This window comes from Gobius niger, assembly GCF_951799975.1.
Source record: "Gobius niger genome assembly, chromosome: 6".
NCBI lineage: Eukaryota > Metazoa > Chordata > Actinopteri > Gobiiformes > Gobiidae > Gobius > Gobius niger.
In genome coordinates, this window is record NC_136857.1 from 23772832 (window position 1) to 23796434 (window position 23603).

The 23603-nt window shown below is 41.6% G+C and overlaps 2 protein-coding genes across 2 annotated transcripts in view; one reads left to right on the forward strand and one right to left on the reverse strand.

Annotated features, from left to right (window-relative positions):
• The window catches only part of fgd1 (FYVE, RhoGEF and PH domain containing 1), a 267099-nt gene that overhangs the window by 116879 nt on the left and 126617 nt on the right, over positions 1–23603 (reverse strand). The window lies entirely within an intron of this gene.
• Positions 2164–23087, forward strand: tfe3a (transcription factor binding to IGHM enhancer 3a). The gene is made up of 11 exons (XM_079558951.1): positions 2164–2536; positions 8717–8815; positions 10276–10332; positions 10418–10577; positions 11674–11877; positions 12840–12938; positions 19616–19730; positions 21907–21963; positions 22106–22181; positions 22379–22526; positions 22612–23087. The coding sequence occupies exons 1-11, from the start codon at positions 2394–2396 to the stop codon at positions 22981–22983; spliced, it is 1530 nt and encodes a 509-aa protein (XP_079415077.1). The 5' UTR covers positions 2164–2393; the 3' UTR covers positions 22984–23087.

The window sequence follows — 23603 nt, forward strand, 5'->3', positions numbered from 1 at the left end:
AAATCACATTGCACCAGCCAGTAAAATATTTCCAATTAAACATTAAAACAACTCCAGCTAACTGTCTGTGTAAGCTCGTCATCGTACAAGTTCTTTACTGGATCAATACTGGATCGTTTTAGTATGTGTTGCGTATGTATGTGTATACAGATGACTGCTTGCGAAAGTATGGAGGATATTTACTGTTTTATTAATTTTATTGTGTATCTTTACTACTTCATTACTATTGCTTATTAACTACACACCTGTAGTGTGTAGTTAAAGGTATTATGCTTTTTTCAATCACATAGCACCAGTCTATAGCACACTACAATGATGACGAAACCGTCTGTTGGTCTGTAAATGCAGTAAATTAGAATAACTGCCTTGTATAAAATTGCTCTCTCAAAATGGCTGTAGCGAATGGCTTGAAATAGGCCTCTGTCTCTTTAAGAACTTCTGACCGTTTCCGACACGCCCCCTCCACACCATAGACTCTGTCTTATGCTCACTCCTCCCCGTTTACCATAATGACCACGGTCGAGGGGGAATTCATGGCGGATTTACAGACGCCCCCTCCCCAGCTCTGACGAAGCATGTTCCTAAAAAGGACATACGGGCGGGATTTTCACCGTAGACTCTGCCCTTGCGTGACATGTAGCTCACGCTGCTCCAATGCTAACAGTCCGACCCTCATTAAGTACGAAAAAAAATCATATTACGAAAACCAGCCTGGTTTCATATATTGTGATTAACCCAGCGTTATCTCAGGAGGAATATCTAGCCTAGTCTAGTTTTGAAAAAATTTAAACCAGGCGTTAAACTTGTTTTTAAGGTGTCTAAACTCCAATGCTTTTCAATGGGGGCCTAGTGGCGATATGGAGGTACTACAGCAACGGCGGCCCCCAGTGTCGTGGTCATGAAGCAGAGCAGCCAGCGCCCATTGCTCCACACGCTGTCTGTGGCATCAGTGGGGAGGGGGTTCTGCTGAGGAGCAGTGGTTGGTTACTCGGCTGGTGACGAAAGGTCGGAGGCGTCTCCAGGAGGTGGGGGCGTTCCTAGGAGGACTCAGGCAAACCTATCCCTAAAATGGCTGCCATCAGAGTTTTTACAGATTACTCAAATATACGTGAATGTGCCAAGGCAACACTTCAGGCATGTTTTTCATGAGGGAATGACATAATAACATGATGTAAAGCTTGAAAAGGTCGATTTTGCATAATACCCCTCCTTTAATATACCTATATGGACCACTGTTTTCAATGCCAAAATTAGCGTATGATAGTATTAAATTATATTGAATGTATTATAAACTAAAGTAGGATCCATGAAAAATAGATGCATGGTGTCCTGGAAAAAAATAGAAAAAGTCAAAAGTATCGACTCCATTAAAACACGATCACATGCTACTGTCAGGTGGAGTGACATCATTTTTTCCACCAAAAAAAAAAAAAAGCCTACATAAACAAACCTCTGCCGTGACCCGCCCTCTTCACTGTTCCCTGCGCTGTGGTTGGTCCCGGCCGCAGTCACTCCGCGCTCAGCCGATTGTGATTCAGCGCCGACGTCAGCGCGGATTTCCCCGTGCACTTTCGCTTTTCCCGTAAAGCGGATGAAAACAAAACAACATGGCGGAAGTTATGACAGACCACCGGGCGCTGATTGGACAGCACTGAGACCGGCCCGACTTTAATTGGTGGAGAAAAAAGGTGTGTGCGCGCTGATTGGGCCGTGCACCTCAGTCCAGAGCAGTAAGCACCGCCCCCCTGGCGTAGACGTTACAAAAATAGAACTCACTTTATATCAAAGCGCCGTCACTTTCTGCTTCGTCACCAACCGAGAGTTAGCCTTTATTATTACATAGAAGGATCATTACACACATTATGGAGCTTAAAATAGAAGATAGAGCAAATAAGTTGGCCTACCATGCAGAAGCACTCACAAAGTGGAAAACTGTTTTAATATGTTTTATTTAAGACTGTATTACTTTAGTCTAGACTGTTGAGGCTTTATTGCACTGACGGTCTTAACCCCCAGTGATTCTGTCCTTTATATCTTTAACAACACAAATATAGCAAATTAGTTGCAGTATGAACAGTAAGGATCCTGTATTAACATAATGTGTTGTGAAGTAGTTTGCGCTGCTTCCGCTATCTCTCTCTGTGCAGTCGCCTCTATGTGGTTCATGTCTACACCCACAGCTGCTGAGCCCGGCCATACAGTACAGATCTGTTCAGTCTGGAGTCCAGGTGCAGGCGAGACCCGAGAGGCACTTCCTCCGCTTTCATCCGCTTTTTTAAACACTTTATTACCATGCAGTGAGCAGATCAGAAGCGAAACCGTCTGCGCTCTTTAGGGAAATACAGCGTTTTCTTCGTGTTTTTTTTGGTGAGATAAAAATCAGAGCGTGAAAGATGTCCACTGTCAACGCTAACCAACTTCATAGCGGGGAGCAGAGCCGAGCCGGAGCGCAGTCGGAGCTGACGGAGGCCGGGGTGCTCCAGCCGCAGACCGTGTACGTGATCCTGGATTCGGCGGAGTCTCTCAACCTGGTCCGGTGGGTCTCGAAACTTCCACACAGCTGATGCTTTATCCTACACGTGCTGAATCTTTTACATAAACACAATCCCACTGTAAATGCACCGTTATGTGTGCTTTTATGATACTTTAGAAGTATATATTCCGTATACAGATATGTTACACTAAGTTAAAGCGGATGCCTTACTTGAAATCTTTTGAAATAATAAACCTACTTTGTTATGAAAGTGTGTAAGCCATAAGTAGGCCAAATAACTGTATTCAAAAATGAGCCATTTGGACGTTATAACAGAGTCTCTAGTGTTAAGTTTCTCATTCATCATTATATAGGCTGCTTTGTTTGGATGTTGGCTGCTCACCTATTGTTGTATTTCTGCTGCTTGTTGTACATGGGATGCCTCGTTCTTATTCTATTTTACTGGTTGCACATTTTCCTGTCTGTTTTTGCACAACTCTGAGTGATCTTCTTGAACGCCGACTGTAACAAGTGAATTTCTCCATTGTGAGATCAATCTTATCTTATCTTATCTTATCTTATCTTATCTTATCTTATCTTATCTTATCTTATCTTATCTTATCTTATCTTATCTTATCTTATCTTATCTTATCTTATCTTATGCTAAACTCGGCTCTAATTAAATGAATATCCCTCAAAGCTTAAAGGTGCAATATGCAACTTTATAAGGGAAAAAAAAACGTTAATATTAATGTGTATTTGACCCAGTTGCTGTATGGGTGGTTCGCAGGGCGGCTTTACTTTCCATCCCGGTTGCCTCCAGGATGCTCATGGACCAATTGTTGTTGTTTTTTAGGATTTCTGGTAGGTTTTCACTTCTGATGGGTCTGTTTCTATGGTTATACACGTATACCAGAAACCATATAATTGGTCCTAGAGGCCATCAGGATGGAAAATAAAGGCGCCAAGCTGACCACCCATGCACTGGGTCACTTAGCTTGATATTAACTAATAATTATTTTCGCATAAAAAGTTGCACAACGCCCCTTTAATTCTAGAATTTTGAACTTTTTTGGCGCTCACTGGTTGTTACTGTATTATGCAAGTTACATAGAACCGTTAAAACACTCCCTACATTGGCAGTTTTAAATATGTAGACAGTTATATCAAATATGACTACAACACTCGATGCCTGTATTTACATGATTTAGTCTTTTCTTTGCTTAAGGCGGGCAAACGTACACTGCGACCATTTAAAGAACCATATAGAAGTCTCACTGTTGTTGTTGTTTTCATGTTTTAATTTATAGAATAACATATCATTAACAGAAGATGAATGAACTGCAGTTTGTTGACATATTTACATACATGTTTGACAGTGGCTGCCATGAGCGGGTGAGTGATTGCAAAGTGCTGTGTTTTGAGAACCCCGCTCTGCCTAACCCTTGGACTGTACTGCTTACAAATGTCCAGTTTACAGCTTAAATTCTGCTGAGTTTGTTTTCCTGACGTCTCTAAATCTGGTTTATGAGTCACGGAGTTAATCCACACAGAACTTGACTCATTGCTGGAGCAGAGGCTGTCAGTGAGCTTAAAAAGATATAGGGTAATTCTCTGATCTTCTTTTGGGATTGTGGTTTGCTTTCTCGCCCTCACAACAAGAGGGTCGCAGGTTTGACCATGGAGAGTCTTAGTTGGTACACGATTTACCCTTAAACATGCCAGAAACGTGCAAGAATAGCTAATCCTCCACCTACAACTATCTAGTCACACCACATGAACTGGCCTGTAAAAGTCTACCTTACCGTCTTAAGCTGGCACTTATTCAGTACTTACAATTTGCTCAGTGGCCTGTTCGGAAAGAAACAGCCATTTGCTCTTCCATTCTCTTTTCAGACTTTTCCAAGTTCGCTTTTCCAGACTGATTGGAAAGTTTCCCCACAGTTGTTAAAATTAAACATGTGGTGAACAAGGAATTATTTATCTGTTCCTCAAAAAGGCGAGCTCAGACATGCAGACAGTTGCTTTTCTTTCGGTTTCAGTCCGAAAGGTCTCATCTGGAAATGTTTACACCGTGCCCATTCATGGACTGTACGAGCTGCAGCCAGGCGGGGTCTTTCTGTGTGGAGTTTGCATGTTCTCCCCATGTCTGTAGTTTTACCCCCCCCACGTACTCCGGTTTCCCCTACCAATAAAACATGTACAATAGGTGAACTCTCCTGGCAGGTGATACTGGCTCCACCTCAGGAGATGGTTTCCCCCGGACGCAATGGGTTGCCCCAGCGGCATCAAAGGATGGTTAGAGCTGGTTTATTTGTGTTTGAACTGCCAGACACCACATTGCAACAGGAAATGATACTAAATTAAAGCTATGGTCTGCAAGATTGCAAAATGAGGAAAGAGAGAAAGACATTTTCAAAAGCAAACAATCCTGATTGGACTTGAAAGCCAGGCCTAGTTTCCAAACGAAGAGAGGGAGAGCGAGATTTAAAGGAATAGGCCACCGTTTTTACATACTGAGATATGCTCTTACCTCACTTTAGCCGAGTTATTATATCCCCGCCTGGTCTTTGTCCGTGCGCTCTGTCACGCAAACGGAGCACATACGCAGCCTCTCCCACATGTCATATAGCTCCAAAAAAGCTCACGATAGAAGCTACCAAGCTCTTCCACGTGTTCCCTATTTAAATAAAGTTACGTGAAGTGTTTTCATGCGAAGTATATTTACACAGAAATGTAACGTGTCGATTTTATAAGCAAATAAAAAGGGGGACTATATTGTGAGGCGTAATGATACGAGGAGCAAAACGTCCGCGCAGTAACTCCTAAAGGTTATTGACGGAAAGCTCGTCTCATTGGTCAAAGGGATGGCATCGGGGATTCTGATTAGTTGCTGAGATTTTCAAAGGGAGGGACTTAAGAAAAAATATAAACTAGAAATACATATTATTCCATTGTGTCTCTAACCTGTAGTGCAAAATGAAGTGTTTATCATTTATCTACTTATCATTTATCTAACTTACAGGGTATCACTTTAAAGGATGAATGCAGAAGTATACAGTAGTGTTGTCCATCGTCAGTCAAGTATCTCATTAGAGTACCTTCCTGTAGCAGCTGAAAATTAGCCTCTGAGTTTGACGCATAATAGGAGTGATGATAAGGGTGACTCTTTACATTACCTCTAATGGTCATGAATCTTTTTCTTGTGATGTTTTTGAATGTTCTCACTGCAAGCTTAAACTGTCTACCTATCACATTTTTTCTCCTCGGCCAAATATTATCCAGGAAGTGCTGTTTTTCATCCACAAATTTGAAGTTATGAAATGGGAAATACCACTGCAGATGTGTTGAGGCCAAAGTGCTGACTCATGTAGGCATTTCCAGATGTGAATGAAAATCCCCTTGCTTTTAGGGAACACATTCCACACCTGAAAGGATTTAAGTCTCTAGTTAGGGACGGCTTAAAGATGACTCAGCTGAAAATCCCTCTAACCCACTTCCTGTTTGTGTCCACTTGTACAGGCAAACCGTACTCCCTTCTTTACATTTACAGATCGGTTTGGAATAATTCACTGAACAGCAACAACACTGGCAGATTATTTGTTTAAGTCCTGCAATCCCTTCAAGTGCTTGAACCATGACGGGCACAAGGCTTACGAAATATTGCGCACAATGTCCAGGAGAGGGCGGTGTTACCAAGTTTTTATTTTGCACTATTTGACTGGTTTCATCATGTTCGGCCAAAAGAAAACACCACGACATTTAGCCGAGGCCTAGATATTCCCTGATAGAAAAAACAGTCCTAAAAACATGATAACGTGTTGAATTTATATAAAATATTTCAAGATATTTCATACAATTTCTCTTCAAACCTACACTTTGTGGTAAGTTGCCTCTGCAGCCACTTCTGCACTGGTGTAGACCAACGGAAATGTGGCTGCCACTCTTCAACATCCTCTTCACCCACCACCATTTAACACTTTCCTAGAGCCCAACTGATAATTATTTTAGTAGTCGACTAGTCTGTGGAAAATATGGAGGAAGAGCTTTCGATAGTGTATAAATAAAAGGTTGTTTTTGTCAACATTTTAAACTATGCAATTGAGTAAATAAGTATGAGCTTTATTTGTCATTGTACAAGCATACAACGAAATAGTGTTCAGGTGTTAGTCCTGAGCCGCTGCCACTGAAACCTGGCTGCCTTCAGTCTCCTCTAATCCTCTGAAACGGTGCACCGCCCCCTGGGTTTGTCCCTGTTTCAGAGCGTGGTGTCCTGCACTGGTCAGCTCCACCTCCTCCTTCATGTTCCTCCTCTGCAGCTCCCTCCGCTCCACAGAAGTCTTTCACCAACTCCTGGGAGGAACTTAGCAGTTAATCTGTTTTATTTTCCAGTGAACGTTCATTAGCCAGAACAATAGAAGGCATGTGTGGCTCAGCTGTGAGTCTCGCTCGGATACCTCCTTGTTTGTCCCTTCCTTGTTTCCTGTAGCGCCTCTTGTGACGCCTCCACTGTGCTGCAGGTGTGGGAGGCTCTTGGTGCCTCCTCAGTGTTTCTGAGGAAAACATGTGTAAGTCTTAAATGTCTGAAGCTCATAAGCTGTTTGTTTACTTTGAAAAAGCTGCTTCTTCAGCACCATTATGAACTGTGACACATTTTGATTTTGACAGTTCTTTCAACAGTTCATTGAGAGGAGTTTGGACTTTGTCGTGATAAAATGGGAACCATTTTTGTTAATTGGAGTGGAGAGAATTTGTTTGAGGTTTAATTTGATAATCTAATAATTATTTTAGAGTGTCGACTTGTATTGATCAGTGACAGGTCCTTCAAGAAAACTTTATCCAACAAGCTAAGCAGCTGAACTCTCCCCTTCTCTCCCTTGGGCGGCCCCCTATTGTGTTCTTGTGTTTTTGATATCCCTCTGTTACCCATCGTTGCATGATGTGATCACATCCTCATAATTTCTTATGGATATCAGCTTAGACCCGTTTGAATAATCATATTGATCACATGGTTTGTTAAAAATGATGAATTGAGAGAAACACAATTTTAATTCTCTACTTTCAGTGCTATACCTGTACTAGACGAACTTACAATAGCTGACTGAATAAAAAAAACATTGACTTCTTAGCTCAATAAAATACAATTCATACAGCAGTTATTTGTATAGTAATTACACCTTATTAACACTAACAATTAACAATAACTACTTAACAACTAATAAGTGAAGTATATGAAGAACTATTCATTTTCCAATCCAATCCACTTTATTTGTATAGCACATTTAAACAACAAATCGTTTCCAAAGTGCTGCACATAAGATCATAAAAACTATAAATAAGAATAAAACTGATTAAAACTAATAAATAGAAATAAAACCAGATATAACATAACCAGAGAATAAATGTGGGTTTTAAAGAGGGGGTATTATGCAAAATTGACTTTTTCAAGCTTTACATCATTTTATTATGTCATTCCCTCATTAAAAACATGCCTGAAGTGTTGCCTTGGCACATTCACGTATTTTTGGGTAATCTGTAAAAACTCTGATGGCAGCCATTTTAGGGATAGGTTTGCCTGAGTCCTCCTAGGAACGCCCCCACCTCCTGGAGACGCCTCCGAGCTTTCGTCACCAGCCGAGTAACCAACCACTGCTCCTCAGCAGTACCCCCTCCCCACTGATGCCACAGACAGCGTGTGGAGGGGGCGTGTCTGAAAGGGTCAGAGGTTCTTAAAGAGACAGAGGCCTATTTCAAGACATTCACTACAGCCATTTTGAGAGAGCAATTTTATACAAGGCAGTTATTCTAATTTACTGCATTTACAGACCAACAGAAGGTTTCGTCATCATTGTAGTGTGTTATAGACTGGTGCTATGTGATCGAAAAAAGCATAATACCCCCTCTTTAAGACATTGAGATTTAAAACTCTCCACAGTGGGGGATGAACGGACGTGAAGGGGTTCCACAGCTTTGGGCTGACAACAGAGAACGCCTTGTCCCCTCTGGTTTTACGCTTAATCTTAGGGATTATATTAGAGCTGAAACAACTAATCGATTAATCGACAACTAATCGAATACTAAAAAAGTTGTCAACTATTTCAGTAATCGCTTTCTAGCAAACACAGACTAAAATAGAGCAAAAAAGACATGACAATTATGTATTTTGGATGAAAACCTACTTTGTTTTTAAAGTTAGGGTCTGTAGTGATTGTACATTATAAATGTTATACTTTTCTCTCTCAGGGTTGAGTCTGGAATCGTGGCTGACATCGAGGTGGACAATCTCCTCCCCTCAGACACCGACACCTTCTACCAGATCAAGAGCCAGCCAATCAGCATGAGGTCAGTCGTAGGTCGAGTCCTGAGATAGATCTGAAACCAGGATAGACTTCCAATCCATCATCCCTGCTGACCTCTCGAGTCTGTTCAGTGCAACGTAGTGATACTTCAGCCTGTATCAGAGCCAAGTGTCTGTACTCCACAGCTGACACTGTTTTCACACCCACTACGTTCACTTCGACAGTTCAGATACACTCGAGCAGAGATTTGAGGTTTGAGTTTGGATGAAAAAAGAAAATATCCAAGTGAGGAAAAACTACTTAATGGAGACTGTGATTTATTTATGTATTTAATTATTCATGGTTCGCTCTCACTCATCAGTACACCAGCAAACAGACACGAGGGGTAAGATTGGAGAAGTGTCTTACCCAAAGTCTACAACAGAAGTTTTTATTTTTCATCCTGTAAAATCTTTGCATGTTTAAGCCTGTCACAATAATTTCTTGTGAGTAATGACTGTATGCCCGTATGCTATTGGAGAAAAAAAGTTAAGGTAAAATTTGGCACCAAAAAACATGTTTTCCTTTCGATACCAGGATGTGATGCCTGGTGGGTTCTTAGACAGCAATAAAGAAAGTTTTCCCAGCTGAAATATGATACAAAGTTTCTGTTTTACAGTTGAATAATGTTGTAGGTACTAAAAAAGTATTGTTCAGGCACTGGTATTGTAAACCAGCTACAATAAAGTAATCAGAAAAAATTACCCTCTGCATGGAGAAAGCCCGGCCCCCCAGTCCAAGACAGCAGCCCCCCAAATGGATTTCAAGTTTCAAAAGTTTAATGGTTTTGTATAGCCCAGTATCACAACAGAAGTCGCCTCACAGGGCTGCACCAAACATTAAGGCAATAAAACAGAGCAATAAATATGACAATTAAAAGTTCAGGTAAATATAATGGCACATATAATGTCCAATAGGAGGTAGCGACGAGCGGCGTGGGTGTCCCCCGTCCTTAGACTCTCCAGCACGGCAAGGAAAAACTCAAAAACCCGGCAGGAGAAAAGAGAAACCTTGGGGAGAACCACAGAAGGAGAGATCCACTCCCATGGACGGACAGGCTATAGAGACCCAGGGCCGAAGGATCCCTCAGCAGACGGGCCAAGATTGCAGACCATCCAGTCCTTAGATTCCAGAGTGCAGGGTTCTTCTGTTCACCCAGGTTCCTCCGTTCGATTTAAACAGAAGAATAACAGCAAATCAGCATTTATTTCTTTATCTATTTGTGTTTTCCGCACATGTCGTCTATTATTAGTCTTGATGAACCTCAAGGTGTTTTTTATACTTCAGGGAGGAGTCCCTGACCTGTTTCTCGGGAATTACCGGGAGCTTTCCCACCCTTTCCGAGTCGCTGCCTGAAGGCTTTCTACATTAGCTGAATGAGTCACATTCGATCGCTGTATCCTATTGAACAACTCTTCTTGGCTATGACGTCTAACTGGGGCAGTAAACATTTTTCTTCTGCAGTTCATCTGTAGCTGGCTTGTCCCTGTCGTCCTCCCTGCCCTCAACCATGTCCTCCAGGTAAAACGTTATTTTCAATACCATTTCAGCACATGTGGCCATTTTCAGTCATTTTTGTCGTTATCCTCATTATCATTTTCCACAGAGTCCTTCTGCGCCAGGACCTGATGAGGCAGCAGGCTCTGGAACAGCAGCAGAAAGAGCTCCAGAAACAGAAGGCCCCAGCCCAGAGCTCAGAGCCCATCCAGGTGTCACTGTCTCCCGGTTGCGGGGCTCCGGCGCAGGTCCCCGTGGAAGTCCTGAAGGTATAATTCAACGTAAATGTTTATGTTTATGTTCCTGAAGAGAAACATCGTCGTGCTTTTTGCCAGAGATGTTCACTCAAAGCGTAGAGCCTAAGTGCACTTAATTGGCTCGTTGCGCGATGTGGCTGTGCTGGTTCCTCTGAGCTGAAGTTGTGGGCGCCAGTACTTCCTGTCTGTATTAATATCCATTAAGATTAGCTTAGAACCGTTCGAATAATCCTATTTCCTAAAGATTCCGTGGCGGACAGTGGTAGATGATACTTACAGCATGGTAACGAGTTGCTGCAGAGTGTAAATATTTCAGTGGAGGAGACGCCTGTGTTGATCAAGGTTGGGGAGTTTGTCTTGAAGCTAAAGGCTAACATTAATTTATTAAGTTAATAATATTGCAAATATTAACTAATCTGCATAAAAACATTGTCATGTCTCCACATTCATCGTTACATTTTATATAGGTATTTATTTTGTTAATTTTTTATAGCATGTTAGGCTTTAGCTTCAATACAAGCTATCCGTCCTTCATGAACACAGGAATCTCCTCTGAACTCGTTACATCAGGTTTTAGTAAGAGAACATCTACCATGTATTCTGTAGAACATCTGATTATTTCAGCGGGTCTGAGCTAATCTCCATAGGAAATACAGACAGGAAGTACTGGCGCTCCCTGGTGGACAGGCTGTGCGACTATGCTAAAAACACAGTAATTTCAAGGACATGTTGATGACCGCACACACACACACCCTCCCTAACCACACCCCAATCCTTCTGCGTCTGCGTTCATGACCTTTTCTCAACTCCCTCGCCCCCGCCCTCCAGTGGGCAGGCCCCTCCCCTACCCAAGAAAACAACGTGACCTTGTGTGCTGCGTGTTTCCCATGTCTTCATGTTTTTATGTATTTGCTTTGCCTTAACTTTAACCGGATTGTAATTTCGCATATCTTCTTTTCTAAGGTGCATTGAGTTGCCTTGTGTACGAAATGCGTGGTATAAATAAAGTTGCCACATCGCGCAACAAGCCAAAACAAAGCCCATCTGACTGTCTTACATTCATTGTCCCTTAAATGACTCTTCCATTGTGTCTGATCTTCTTCCTCAGGTGCAGACCGGTCTGGAGAACCCGACCCGGTACCACATCCAGCAGGCGCAGAAACAGCAGGTCAAACAGTACCTGTCCACTGCCCAGGGCAAAGCAACCAATCAGGACAGAGGACAGGCCAACGCAGCCAATCATGAAGCAGCAACGAGGAGGACAGATGTCAGCCACAAGACCAGAACCGTTCAACCCAGTCCAAAACAAGAGGTGTGTACAACTTATTTATATCTGTGAAGTTTATGGTCATTTTTTTCGTGCCTCAAATCTAGCTCCAGACGGGGTTCCTCAAAACGTATTACAATAACTTGGGGGGAAAAAAGTTTGGCAACACGTCCAATGACAGTGACAGTGAGCAAAGTATGTCCTTTGGTGTACGCATAATAAGCAGCCACGCGCTTCTTGTGCGGAGCAAAATAAAATACAAAGCATTTATTTAACTTCGAGGGCTTTATAACTTTGCTTGGATCAGCTCGTCTCCATGGAGATGTGTCTGCTTTGCATTTTGCTTTGACCACAGATTGCCAAACATAAAGTTTCAGTGCACTATGGGTCCTCTATTGAATGCTTTGTTTTTATAACCCACTGCAAAAGTTAGAAACAAAGACGGCTAAGTGTAGTTCCTGCGACACATAAACGACCTAAAATCTGTTATAATCCACGATGTGGCTTTAAGTACAACACATTTGTAAGTGCCATTAGCCCCGGGGCCTGCTTCTGTCCGGTCAGTTCCTGCTGGTTCCTGTTGCTTTGGTGACATTCTGCAGATTCAGGGACATTTCTGTTTCTGTCGACTCATCGTTTCGTGGAGGATCTGAGTCAGAGTTACAGCTTCCCTGTAGCAAGACCCAATCTTAGTGTCCAAAAACACTCTTTATACTCCACACAACCTGTGTGGAGTATAAAGTACTCCTGAATGTAAAGTAAATTCAATTTATGTGTGCTGAGAAATCATCTTGGCTGTCAACTGTTTAGGCTGTTCGATTCATCCCATTTGCTAAAGTATCCTCAAAGCATTATGTTGGTCTCTGCACTTTACTTTTAACTTCATAAAAGTTGCTCACAGGGATAATCGCCAAATGAATAAAGACAACAAATTTGCAAACAACATTCCCTCTAGGCCTCTCCTCTCCACGGCATTTTATCAGTAAGACTTTGTTTGTTGCTTCCAGATGGAGGAGGCGGTGCTTGATGACATCATCAGCCTGGAGTCCAGTCTGAACGATGAGTATTTGACTCTGATCGACTCAGGGCTGCAGCTGGCCGCAACGGTAAAGCTCCACACGCTCCAGCTGATTGACAGTACGTGACAGTAACACACTTTAGAGACCTCAAGTCCGCAGGCCATACATTTGTACAGCGAAGGGGTATTTTGAGCGACTATGGTGCTTTTTGCTGTAATTAGGTAATAATTCCAAACATATCTCAAACACTATAGACACCATGCGTCATACAAGGGGGCGTGGCCTAGCTGAGGGAAAGAAAACCTTGCAAGGGAACCACAGTTAGTCACTGATTTTACCTCTTTCTTGTCAGACTTTTAGGCCCTACAAATATTTATCACACACAAAGTCAAGCCAACATCGGGTCCATATGGATGTTTTTTTCACAGCAAATTGTTCAGTAGAAGCAAACAAACTGCACTTGTAGCTAACGTTTGCATGTATAGCATGATGCTAACGTAAGCTACCTGGTTAGCACTGTCCGTTTTTAAGTATTTATGGGCTGTAGAACCATTTTGCTCCTCTCTATGTGTCTGCATGTTTATTTAGTAGAAAACTATATCCATAATTCAGCATTTGTTAAGGTAATGGTGGAGTAATGTGACAAACAGCATTTTTTTTCCTTCTTTGCTTTCTCGCTCTGGCTTCTTTAAACGTGGCCATTTATGGGCAATTCCAAACATACCATCTGTATCTTACACTTTGTCCGTTAGAAAATGCAATATTCAAAATCACCCTTAGCTATTTTACTGGTTAAAATAGCACCCTGTTCCTAAGCCCCTCCCCTCGCTCCCCTTCACAACAAACCAGACGGATGCTGTGGAGGGATGTCAAGACAAACCAGTTTTACGATTACCACGATTATAAAAGGACACGGTAGGGTAACTGTAGAATTTTATAAGCCACGATTACTGCTGAAGGCTCTTGCGTGAGGTGCGAGCCGCTGTAAGGTACAAACAGTGCATAATCCGCTGATGTTTTTGCCTGTCGGTCTGTGATAAATGAAGCCTTGCCAGAGATGTTAAGGTTTGAAAAGCACTTTCTGGTTGCAGTGCGCTGTGGGAGGAGCTTGGGGTGAACAGGTGGAGCATTGTAAAAGCTGCCGCACTGTAAATAGTCACTAGCGGAGATTCAAAGATGCGCGAGTGGCTCAAAACACAACTCAAAGTATGTTTTTGATGAGGGAACAGCACTCGATTTACACAACTTTACACAAATACACAACTGCGTAGCATTTCAACCAATGAAAAGAACAAGACAGAAGCATTTATTATTTATTACAGATGTTTTTGTGGACAGAACATGCCTAAAAAAGGAACAAACCTGTGCCTTTGCTGTGAGCGGCTCACCTCTCCTAAGACCCACCTATAACTTTACTGGGAGTGTGATGTCTCCAGCTCGTCTCCATGGAGATGCTGACTAAAGGCAGCCAAATATGAGAATGGGTTAAGTCCGCATACAAACCCATTCTTTGACTTCCCACTACAAAAATTGATTTTAAAGCAGTACTAAGTAACTCTTCCCCCTAGAGGCCATAAGCGCAACTGCAGGTGTAGTAGCAAGTTACGATTTTTTAACTTTTTAATTGTCTTGGAGAATAAATACTACGCCGACAGGAAAGGCGAAGGGAGAGAGGGTTACTGTGCATCCAAATATACAATGGAAATATTTTTTTCACTTCAAACTTGGCTGTAAATACTTTTTAAAGTGACGTTTGCCCGCAGTTAGCTTTGCCCGTTAGCATGTTAGCTTCTTCTTCGTAATTCCATTAGTGTGTATTGCTTTCTCCGGACCGGTGGCAGTCAAGTTGCAAACATGGTTTTCTGGTCAGAGACACCAGGGGGAGATGAAAGACCCTCCGATCATCCCATAAACACTTGTATTACCCCCACAGGGACTACGAAAAGGATTTATTAAGGTTACTTAGTACTGCTTTAACTTAGCACTTTCGTTTCGAGTTGGTAGAGCTATGTCTAATTGGTCTAGTCCACATATATCTTTTACAAACGGAATAAATTAAAAATAATAATACTTTTTGTGTATGAGAAAAATGAATGAGAACATTACTTCCAAAATGATGAATCCCAGTCCACTGTTGCACTCCTCTCAGTCGGATAAATGCTCCACAGGTACAAATCTGGGCTCTTTTTTTTAAGCTATGGATTAGTTTCCGTTTCAGAGATGAAGGGTGGTGGAGGAGTGTGGTTCCCAGATATCTACACACACAAACACACCCATTATCACACACACACACACACACAAACACACACACACACGCACACAGACACACACACACAGACCCGGGAGGCTGGAGGAGGATCTGAAGCTCACACTTCCTCATTCACTTGGTGCCTTCCTCATTCATTCAGCCACAGTTTGTCAGAGCAGACAGGGCCACAATATTAGGGCAAAGGTGCAGACAGCAGAAGATTCTTTAGCATTAGGCTTTTTAAAGTGGCAGCGCTGTTTTGCGGTGGAGTCGATACGAGACAGTGGTTTGGAGGAGCACTCAAGAGCACTTTTGTATATGCTCAGGCAGAAACATGAGGATCTTAGTGCTGCTGCCGGACCATGACAAGCGCAGGATCAAAACTGAGGTAAATGATGGTCGGTTTCGAGTTAAGGTGCATTTGCTTTTGGTCAAAGTCATGTTTTGGAAAAGGAGGAACAGATTTAAGATTTTCTTACGTGGTCTCTCAATAGAACAATATTTCCTCTTTTGCATCTTGTGGAGTCTTGTGGAGTCAGATTAAAAATTCCTCGCCAAATAGTTCATGGACACACTCATAAAATGAAATTAAAAATGCATTATTGCTAAATGTTGTCTGCTTGACCCTGTAATTGTAATTATTCAATATACACATGGAGATTATTTGAAATCTTATCTATACATAATAAAGGCGCAAGATTGATCACTATTGAATCAATATCACACATTTTTAAAATTTAGCAACTCATAAATGTTGCAGTTATGGTTGTTTACAAAATGGTCATCTACAACTTCTACTTTCTAATGAAATACAATGTTTTATGATGAAAATAAAGCTAAAACACTCAAACATACTCTATGCTATACACTTCTTTTGATTCAGCATTTATGTAAAACTATTAGGCAACATAAGTGAAGAACAAAGGCAGGTTTTTGTTGTAGCTCTTGAGTGAAATCAGTTGCGTTTTTATCAGTTGTGGAAGAATCTGTTAGCCTGGTGAGAGGGATAAGAGTGTCCTCCAACTCTTGATAACGGGCGCACAACACCACTGACATGCATCGCATTGATACAGTGAGACAGAGCAACTGTCTCCAGCCTCGAGCTGCGGCACTACTCTTTGGATCTCCTTCTTCTGACTACTTACTTGAAAGAAACGCACAAGAATTGCAATGTGCTTGCACTGTTTTGTACCTTTGCAAATGGCAATGAATTCAATTATATTCTATGCGTATCGCATTCCTCACCTTTCGATCACTTACTAAGCTAAATCCTTTCATCTCAAAGTAAAACCCTCACCATAGCTTCACTACAGGCACACGTGCCGCAGGCCTATTTTTTTCTATTTTTACCATCTTTATTGAAACAGCTGTGTAGCGAAGGGGAGCAAGAGTAAGGGAGACGATGAAGCTTTGAGTTAGTTTGCTTGAATAACCAGGAAACTACTCGATATTTTATTGTAGTTTTAGTTTTTCTAACCAACAAAGAGTGAGAAAAGCATAATGTCCCTCTTAAAGTGCAGATGTTGTTGCCACAATGTGAGGAAAAGGCATTTCGAGGAAATGTGCTTTGCAGTTGCAATTTTGTAACTTTCTCTATGGAGAAACAGTAACTCAGTGCAATTATTAAACACTTGACTTGAACTGCCATATTGCGATTCAGTACTTCAAGTCACTCACCAAAAAATGCACTCGTTCCTTTAAAGCAGTACTAAGTAACGTGTTTGCCTTAATAAATCCTTTTCGTAGTCCCTGTGGGGGTAATACAAGTGTTTATGGGATGATTGGAGGGTCTTTCATCTCCCCCTGGTGTCTCTGACCAGAAAACCATGTTTGCAACTTGACTGCCACCGGTGCGGAGAAAGCAATACACACTAATGGAATCACGAAGAAGAAGCTAACATGCTAACGGGCAAAGCTAACTGCGGGCTAACGTCACTTTAAACAGTATTTACAGCCAGGTTTGAGTGAAAAAAATATTTCCATTGTATAATTGGATGCACAGTAACCCTCTCTCCCTTCGCCTTTCCTGTCAGCGTAGTATTTACTCTCCAAGACAATTAAAAAGTAAAAAAATCGTAACTTTCTACTACTCCTGCAGTTGCGCTTATGGCCTCTAGGGGGAAGAGTTACTTAGTACTGCTTTAACTGTGGCTTTTAGCTCGCGATGAGCTTTTTTTGTTTTCTTCATTACAGTAAGAGTATCCTCCACTTTTCGTTAGTCCCTCACAAGTTTCTCGCTCACTCCAAACTTTCTTTCTGCTGCTCGATTACCGTTTTCGGCTGCATATTTCACTGCTTGCAGCTTGTAATCTGCAGAATATAATTTTATATAGTTTTTTCAGTGGTGCAGGAGTAGCAGATACTGGTGCACAAGCCTAGAGCGCCCTCTCATGGCTGTCAGTGTGAAAATAACAAACACGTGAAAGTATATATTTTGATATATAAGTAGCACCTAAGTATAAGTCGCAAACCCTGCCAAACTATATTAAAAAAGTGTGACTTATAGTATAGGAAAATACGCTACTACTGTCCCTAGTAACACATCGTAAGCCGGCCAGCCTCCATCATGCTCCGTGACGCACAGGAGAATTTGACCAGTCATAGCAAAGTGTGATTTAGCATAGCTTGAAATTGCTTCACACGGAAATGCCATTTCCTTTGCCTGTTTGAAAACTGCTACATCTTAATTTCTTTGTGTAAATTATTTGTATCGCGTTGTCAAAATGGATTTGCACATATCGCAAAGCCGGCAGACATTTTTGGGGGATTATTCACAGACGTCAAACAAATAGATCCGACCCACAGCAACAATTAAAAGGATTAAGGATAAAAGAGGCATGTAGTCACAGGGAGGAGCGGCTGATTTAACATGAGTGTGAGAAGAGATTGGGAAAGCACAGATGAGGAGCTGTTAATATATGTTTTTATCAGAACGTGAACCAAAACATGAAAATAAAGTTTGCTTGCGCAGTCGATAGTTTAGCGTTAAAGGCTGCGGCACGGAGTTTTGAATAGCCAATATCAAGTTTTCGAAATAGGTTCATCACAACATTCTAATGAGCCTATAGTTTTAAAGTGAGGTGGGAACTATGGTAATGGTCAAAATTACATAGTTTTTTTTCTTTTGTTGTTTTGTCTCTGTTTATGGCTAATATCTATGGCAGTACGAGGACGATCCACATAAAACAAACACGGTCATAGAGTTCAACAGCTTCTCTCTCAGCACATATGAACTAAAGTGAATTATTTTCTCATAATGGTGTCCAAATGTGCTGACAATATACATAAAAACTAGTGGTGGGACTCGATAACATTTTTTTTAACCGAGTTAATTATGGCCTTTGTAATTAGTTAATCGCAATTAATTGCATTGAAGCATAATTTATTTCGGGGTTGTAATTATTTTTTAGAGGTATATTTTCGATGCTTCTTTGTATTTTCCTGCATTGGAACTCATCTGAAGTGGAGACGTGAGGCCTGTGTGAACATTTCAAACTCTTTTTTTGGTGTTGTTTGTGCCTAAGCAGCGTCTGCAGGAAAAAAAGAATTTCGATTAATATTTTTAATAGCACTAAACCTTTTGTAATTAATTAATCGTAATTAATCGAAAAAAGTCCCGTCCCTAAATAAAAACATATATGGTCATGTTCAAAAAAGATGAAACACTAAACTTTCTCCACCATTACTTTAAAGGGGCTCGATGCAAGTTGGCCATTTTATACTCACTACTGCCACCTCAGGCCATATGTGTAACTGCACCTTCTATATTAAGCTCGTGCATGACGGCAATTCGGACCGAAGTAACACCTTTTTGACTGACAGTGCAGGATTTTAGAGGCAGTTGTGGTGAACAGGTCTGAGCTCATTCTACACATTAGGACATTGTTAAACTCCGTATAGTCCCTTAAACAAATGCTGAATTATGGATATATTTTTCTTCTAAATAAAGACACTGAGACATATAGAGGAGCAAAGTGGTTTAACGGCTCATAAATAGTCAAAGAATGAACAATGCTAATATTAGCTAATATTAGCTTCATGCTGTGTATGCTAACGTATGCTAACGAGCGCCATTTTATTGCGTCTACTGAACAATTTGTTGTGAAAAACATCCATATGGACCCGATATTGGCTTGACTTTACTTGTGTGTGATAAATATGTTTAAAGAGTGAAAAATAAAAATAGTGATTCCCATGAGAGGTTTTCTCTCCCCCCATGGCTAGGCCACGCATCCTTGTATGACACTTTGCCGTCTGTATCAATAGCAGTGGAGTTTTGCTTTTTTTTTTTTGTGCGACTTTGTTCATTTCAACCTTTTTTATACATAAAATTATTACAAATTAAATTACTGTGTGTAATGTTTGTTAATTTTATCCAGAGCCCTTTAAAGATTTTCTGCCTGGGGTCACCTATTGTAGTGTAAAATAAAAACGTTGGCCTATGTAAAAAATGTTGCAGTCAATATTCAACATCACCTCATAATGATAACCCTGGTCTCTGATTGGTCCATTCCAGATGCCAGACGTGGGAGCCCTGGACATGTACAGCGGCAAAGGGACGGCCACTCACTCTGTTGCCGTTAGCAACAGCTGTCCCGCTGAGCTGCATCCAATCAAATACGAGATCAATGGTGAGCTCCCAAAAACATACCTGGAGTTTGCTTGTGTTTCAGTGTGTCTGCATATTCAGTCCTTCTCTCACTTCAGCTTCCCCCAAACACACACTCCGATATACGTCAGGACGTTCCACGAAGCTCTGCTGTGTTTTTGAAGTTCTTCCCAAACGTTTGCACAAGATCTCTGTTGGTTATGAGTTTTCCATGATCATCATCACTCAATAGAGGTTTTCAGAGTCATCAACTGGTCTGGGTTGTTGAATTGAACCCTACGTTTTTGGGGAGTTTTCGGGACTTCACAAACCTCTTCTTCTTTTCGAACAGTTTTGCATTGCACTCCACTTAAGTCGAGACACGGCAGGTGAAAGTATTGATTATTCACGCAGTGCTCGACGTGGAGGTTTTTAGCGACAGTAGTTTCCTCCCTTAACATCTTCGTTTTCACATCAGAGTATAAAAAGTATAAAAAGAGAATAAACTTTCCAGTCCTGGGCTTAACAAGATTTTTTGAAGGTTTTTATCTAATTTCCAGCCTGATTTATTGACCTTTGAACCCAAAATTAGCAAGGTAAAATTTGAGTTTTTACAGATTTTTTTTTCACTTATGATTTGCTTTTTTTTAAAACTAAGCAAGATCCAAAATCCCCTCTGAAAACAATCTTTGTGACTCTATCCATTACTTTGATTTTGCTGAAAATACAGGCAATTTCGGCCATTTTTATGCACAAAATGCCTTATTTTATATGAAAACAAAAAAAATGTTCAGTGAAAGTTTCAAATTGATATCTCTAAATTTTTTCTTTTTTTTACTATTTACCTGCAGAGTTAAAGATAGGGAATAGCGCCATCTGCTGGCATTTAGTAAGGGAGTTTCTGAGTTTGTTGGCAGCAGGTGGAGATTCAAAGGCTAAACTAAAGTACAAAAGTAGTTCAATTTCTCAGTCTCTTTCAAACTGTTTTTTTTTTTTAGCACTTTTCTTTTTCTGATTGATGCAAAACTAAAAAGTTAAGCGTTGCATCAGGTTTTCTTAACAGTCCTTAAGCAATCCAGGATTTGTTACTTATTGGTTTCAACTTCGCATTAGACTCAAAGACTTCAGGGCCCATCCTCTTTCTGTGAATTCGTGCGGTTCAGTCGACAGTTCCTGGTTTGCAGCTGTAATCTGTTCCTAAAGTGACGGAGTTGCTGAATCAGAGTAACGTCTTCCTGTCCTCCCCTGTCCCCCCTCTGTGCTCTGCGTTAACCGCTTCATCAGTTCACACTTCCTCCAGTCATTCTCTGGAAATGTTGTCAAACTGTATCCTTGTTAGACCAGTACAAGCTACAACTTTTTAAAAAAAATGCCAGATTTTTTTTTTTCCAAGTCAGTTGAGAAACAGTCGCACAATGATAAAGATCAAGTTGAATATTTTTTGGCCTCACCGTCATCAAAAAATATGGTGATTGGTATTTTAATATTATCGCTGGGTTGATGCAGCTGAGGATGTGTCACTTTTCAGTCACACATCCTCAGCTCTGGTTAGTATTGTTAAAAACACTAACCAGACTTTTGACAGTGCGGTCGAAATTCTAGCTAGAGAGAAATGATGATGGTTTGAGATTGAGGCTTTCGTGTTGATCGGTCAAATATACGCCGAAATCTTAACATTTTCGGATTGCAACTGAGCTACAGCCAGTTTACAAAGCCTCATTACATGCGCCGCATTTACGCGCAAACACGCCATGTCTGTAGTTAAATTAGGTCAAAGGTTTTATCAAAAACTATCAGAAAATACTTGAAATGCTCTTTCCATAACTAAGATGTAAACTGCACTGTATTCACGCCCAGATCAGCTTGAATCACGTCTTTTCCAATGTTACAAATGGGCGATCGTTTAGAAAATCATCTTGAAATGTTGAATAATAAGAATAAACCGTTATGTGAAAACCAGTGGCTCAGCATGACTTCCGGCATCTCACCGGAAATTGTTCCCATCCTTGTATAAGTGATCCGAGGAATAAGGTGGATAGAGTTCTTTCTGGAGTCGCCCCGAGCCACTACGAGGTGGTATTGCAGCGATGTTAGCAGCCATCCCGCCTTGTGTGCCAAAAAGAAATCCCCACAGAGATAGTACAGGATGTTAAAATATGTGAACTGATTGAAAGACTTTCCAGTTCTAACATGACTGACTATTGCTCCTGCTGTTCCAGAGGTGGGGACCAAAGCGCTGATTAAAGAGAGGCAGAAGAAGGACAACCACAACCTCAGTGAGTCACTGCAGCCTGTTTAATAAACAGTGGTTCATCACATCTCAAAACATTAGCGTCATTATAAACCTCTATTGACTGTAAATTCAGTTTGAGTGGTATCTTGTTTATTTATACCATTTTTTGCTTGTTCTGTCCGCAGTCGAGAGGAGGAGGAGGTTCAACATCAACGACAGAATCAAAGAACTGGGCGTCCTGATTCCCAAGTCTAGCGACCCGTCAGTGAATGCACCACACGTGATCTTAAATGCACCACCACAACACATTTACTTTGGGCATATTTCACTCTTAGAAATTCACCCCAAACACATTCAAAGCCAGGGCTAAACACTATGTGGGCGTACCTACATTTTTGATCTCTCTTGTGTGAGCGTTTAATAGTAACACCGTCTTTCTCTTGACTGGTCGGTTCCAGAGAGATGCGGTGGAACAAAGGGACCATCCTGAAGGCCTCGGTGGACTACATCAGAAAGCTGCAGAAAGAACAGCAGCGAGCGAGAGAGCTGGAGGAGAGGCAGAGGAGGCTGGAAGGCACAAACAGATCGCTGCTACTGCGAATACAGGTGCTTGTATATGAAATAAGAAAAGAGTGATTCTATGAGGGTGTGAAGCGTTTTGTCTTCTGAAACATCTTTGCCCTCTCGGTAGGAGTTGGAAGTCCAAGCGCGTCTCCACGGCATCTCCTCATCCCTGAGCGTCTCCGCGACGCAGCAGGCTCTCCTGACCCCCACCACCTCCCCGGCCCTGGACCCATCGGTCTCCCCGGTCATGATGTCTCCCCTGGGGCTAGACTCTCTGACCTTCTCCGATACACCCCTGGAAGACCCCTTGGAAGACGGCGCCAGGAGCAGCGTGTTCTCCCCAGACCTGGAGTCCCTCTCCGGGCTCGGGGAGGGCCTGGACCTGGCTCTTGGGGTGGACGTGTTCATGGAGGAGTGCGGGGCGGACCCTCTGCTCTCCTGCGGGGCGTCCAAGGGCAGCAGCCGGCGGAGCAGCTTCAGCATGGAGGAGGATCTTTGAGAGGAGAGTAGAGTTTATGTAAATGTATACGACAATCTGTTATGAGGTCTGGATGGGCCACATTCACATACGTACCTTTAAACGCATGTACAGCCTTGAAGAAATGTACTAAAAACATCAGCTTTAGCCTCTTACCCCCACCGTAACCGAGCACATTTTCCCCAGTTCGGTCTTACCCAAATCTAAAAGCTTCTCCACTGGAGCTCACAGCCTCTAGGCCTCATCTGAAAACAAAGACGACTTGTTGCATTTTAGTCACATTTTTTTAAACCGTTTTTGTCGTGTCTTCGCAGTTTTTTTTTAAGTGATTTTGTTGCTTTTTTTGCTACGTTTTCCTTCTCAATGACGTCTAGTATTTTTGTCGTTTTCTCATCAGTTTCATCACCGTTTTGTTAAATTTTTGATGCTTAATTTGCTGCTTTTTCATCCTCATTTACGTCTCGTTATTGTCGCTATTTTGTTGCGTTTTTGCTGTGTTTTTGTCGCTTTTTCATCACTTTTTTTGTTATGTTTTTGTCGCTTTTTTATTGTGTTAGTGTCGCTTTCCCGGCGCGTTTTTGTCTTTCTTTTGACGCTTTTTTTCCAAGAAGCTTTTAGATTTGGGTAAAGCCAAACTGGAG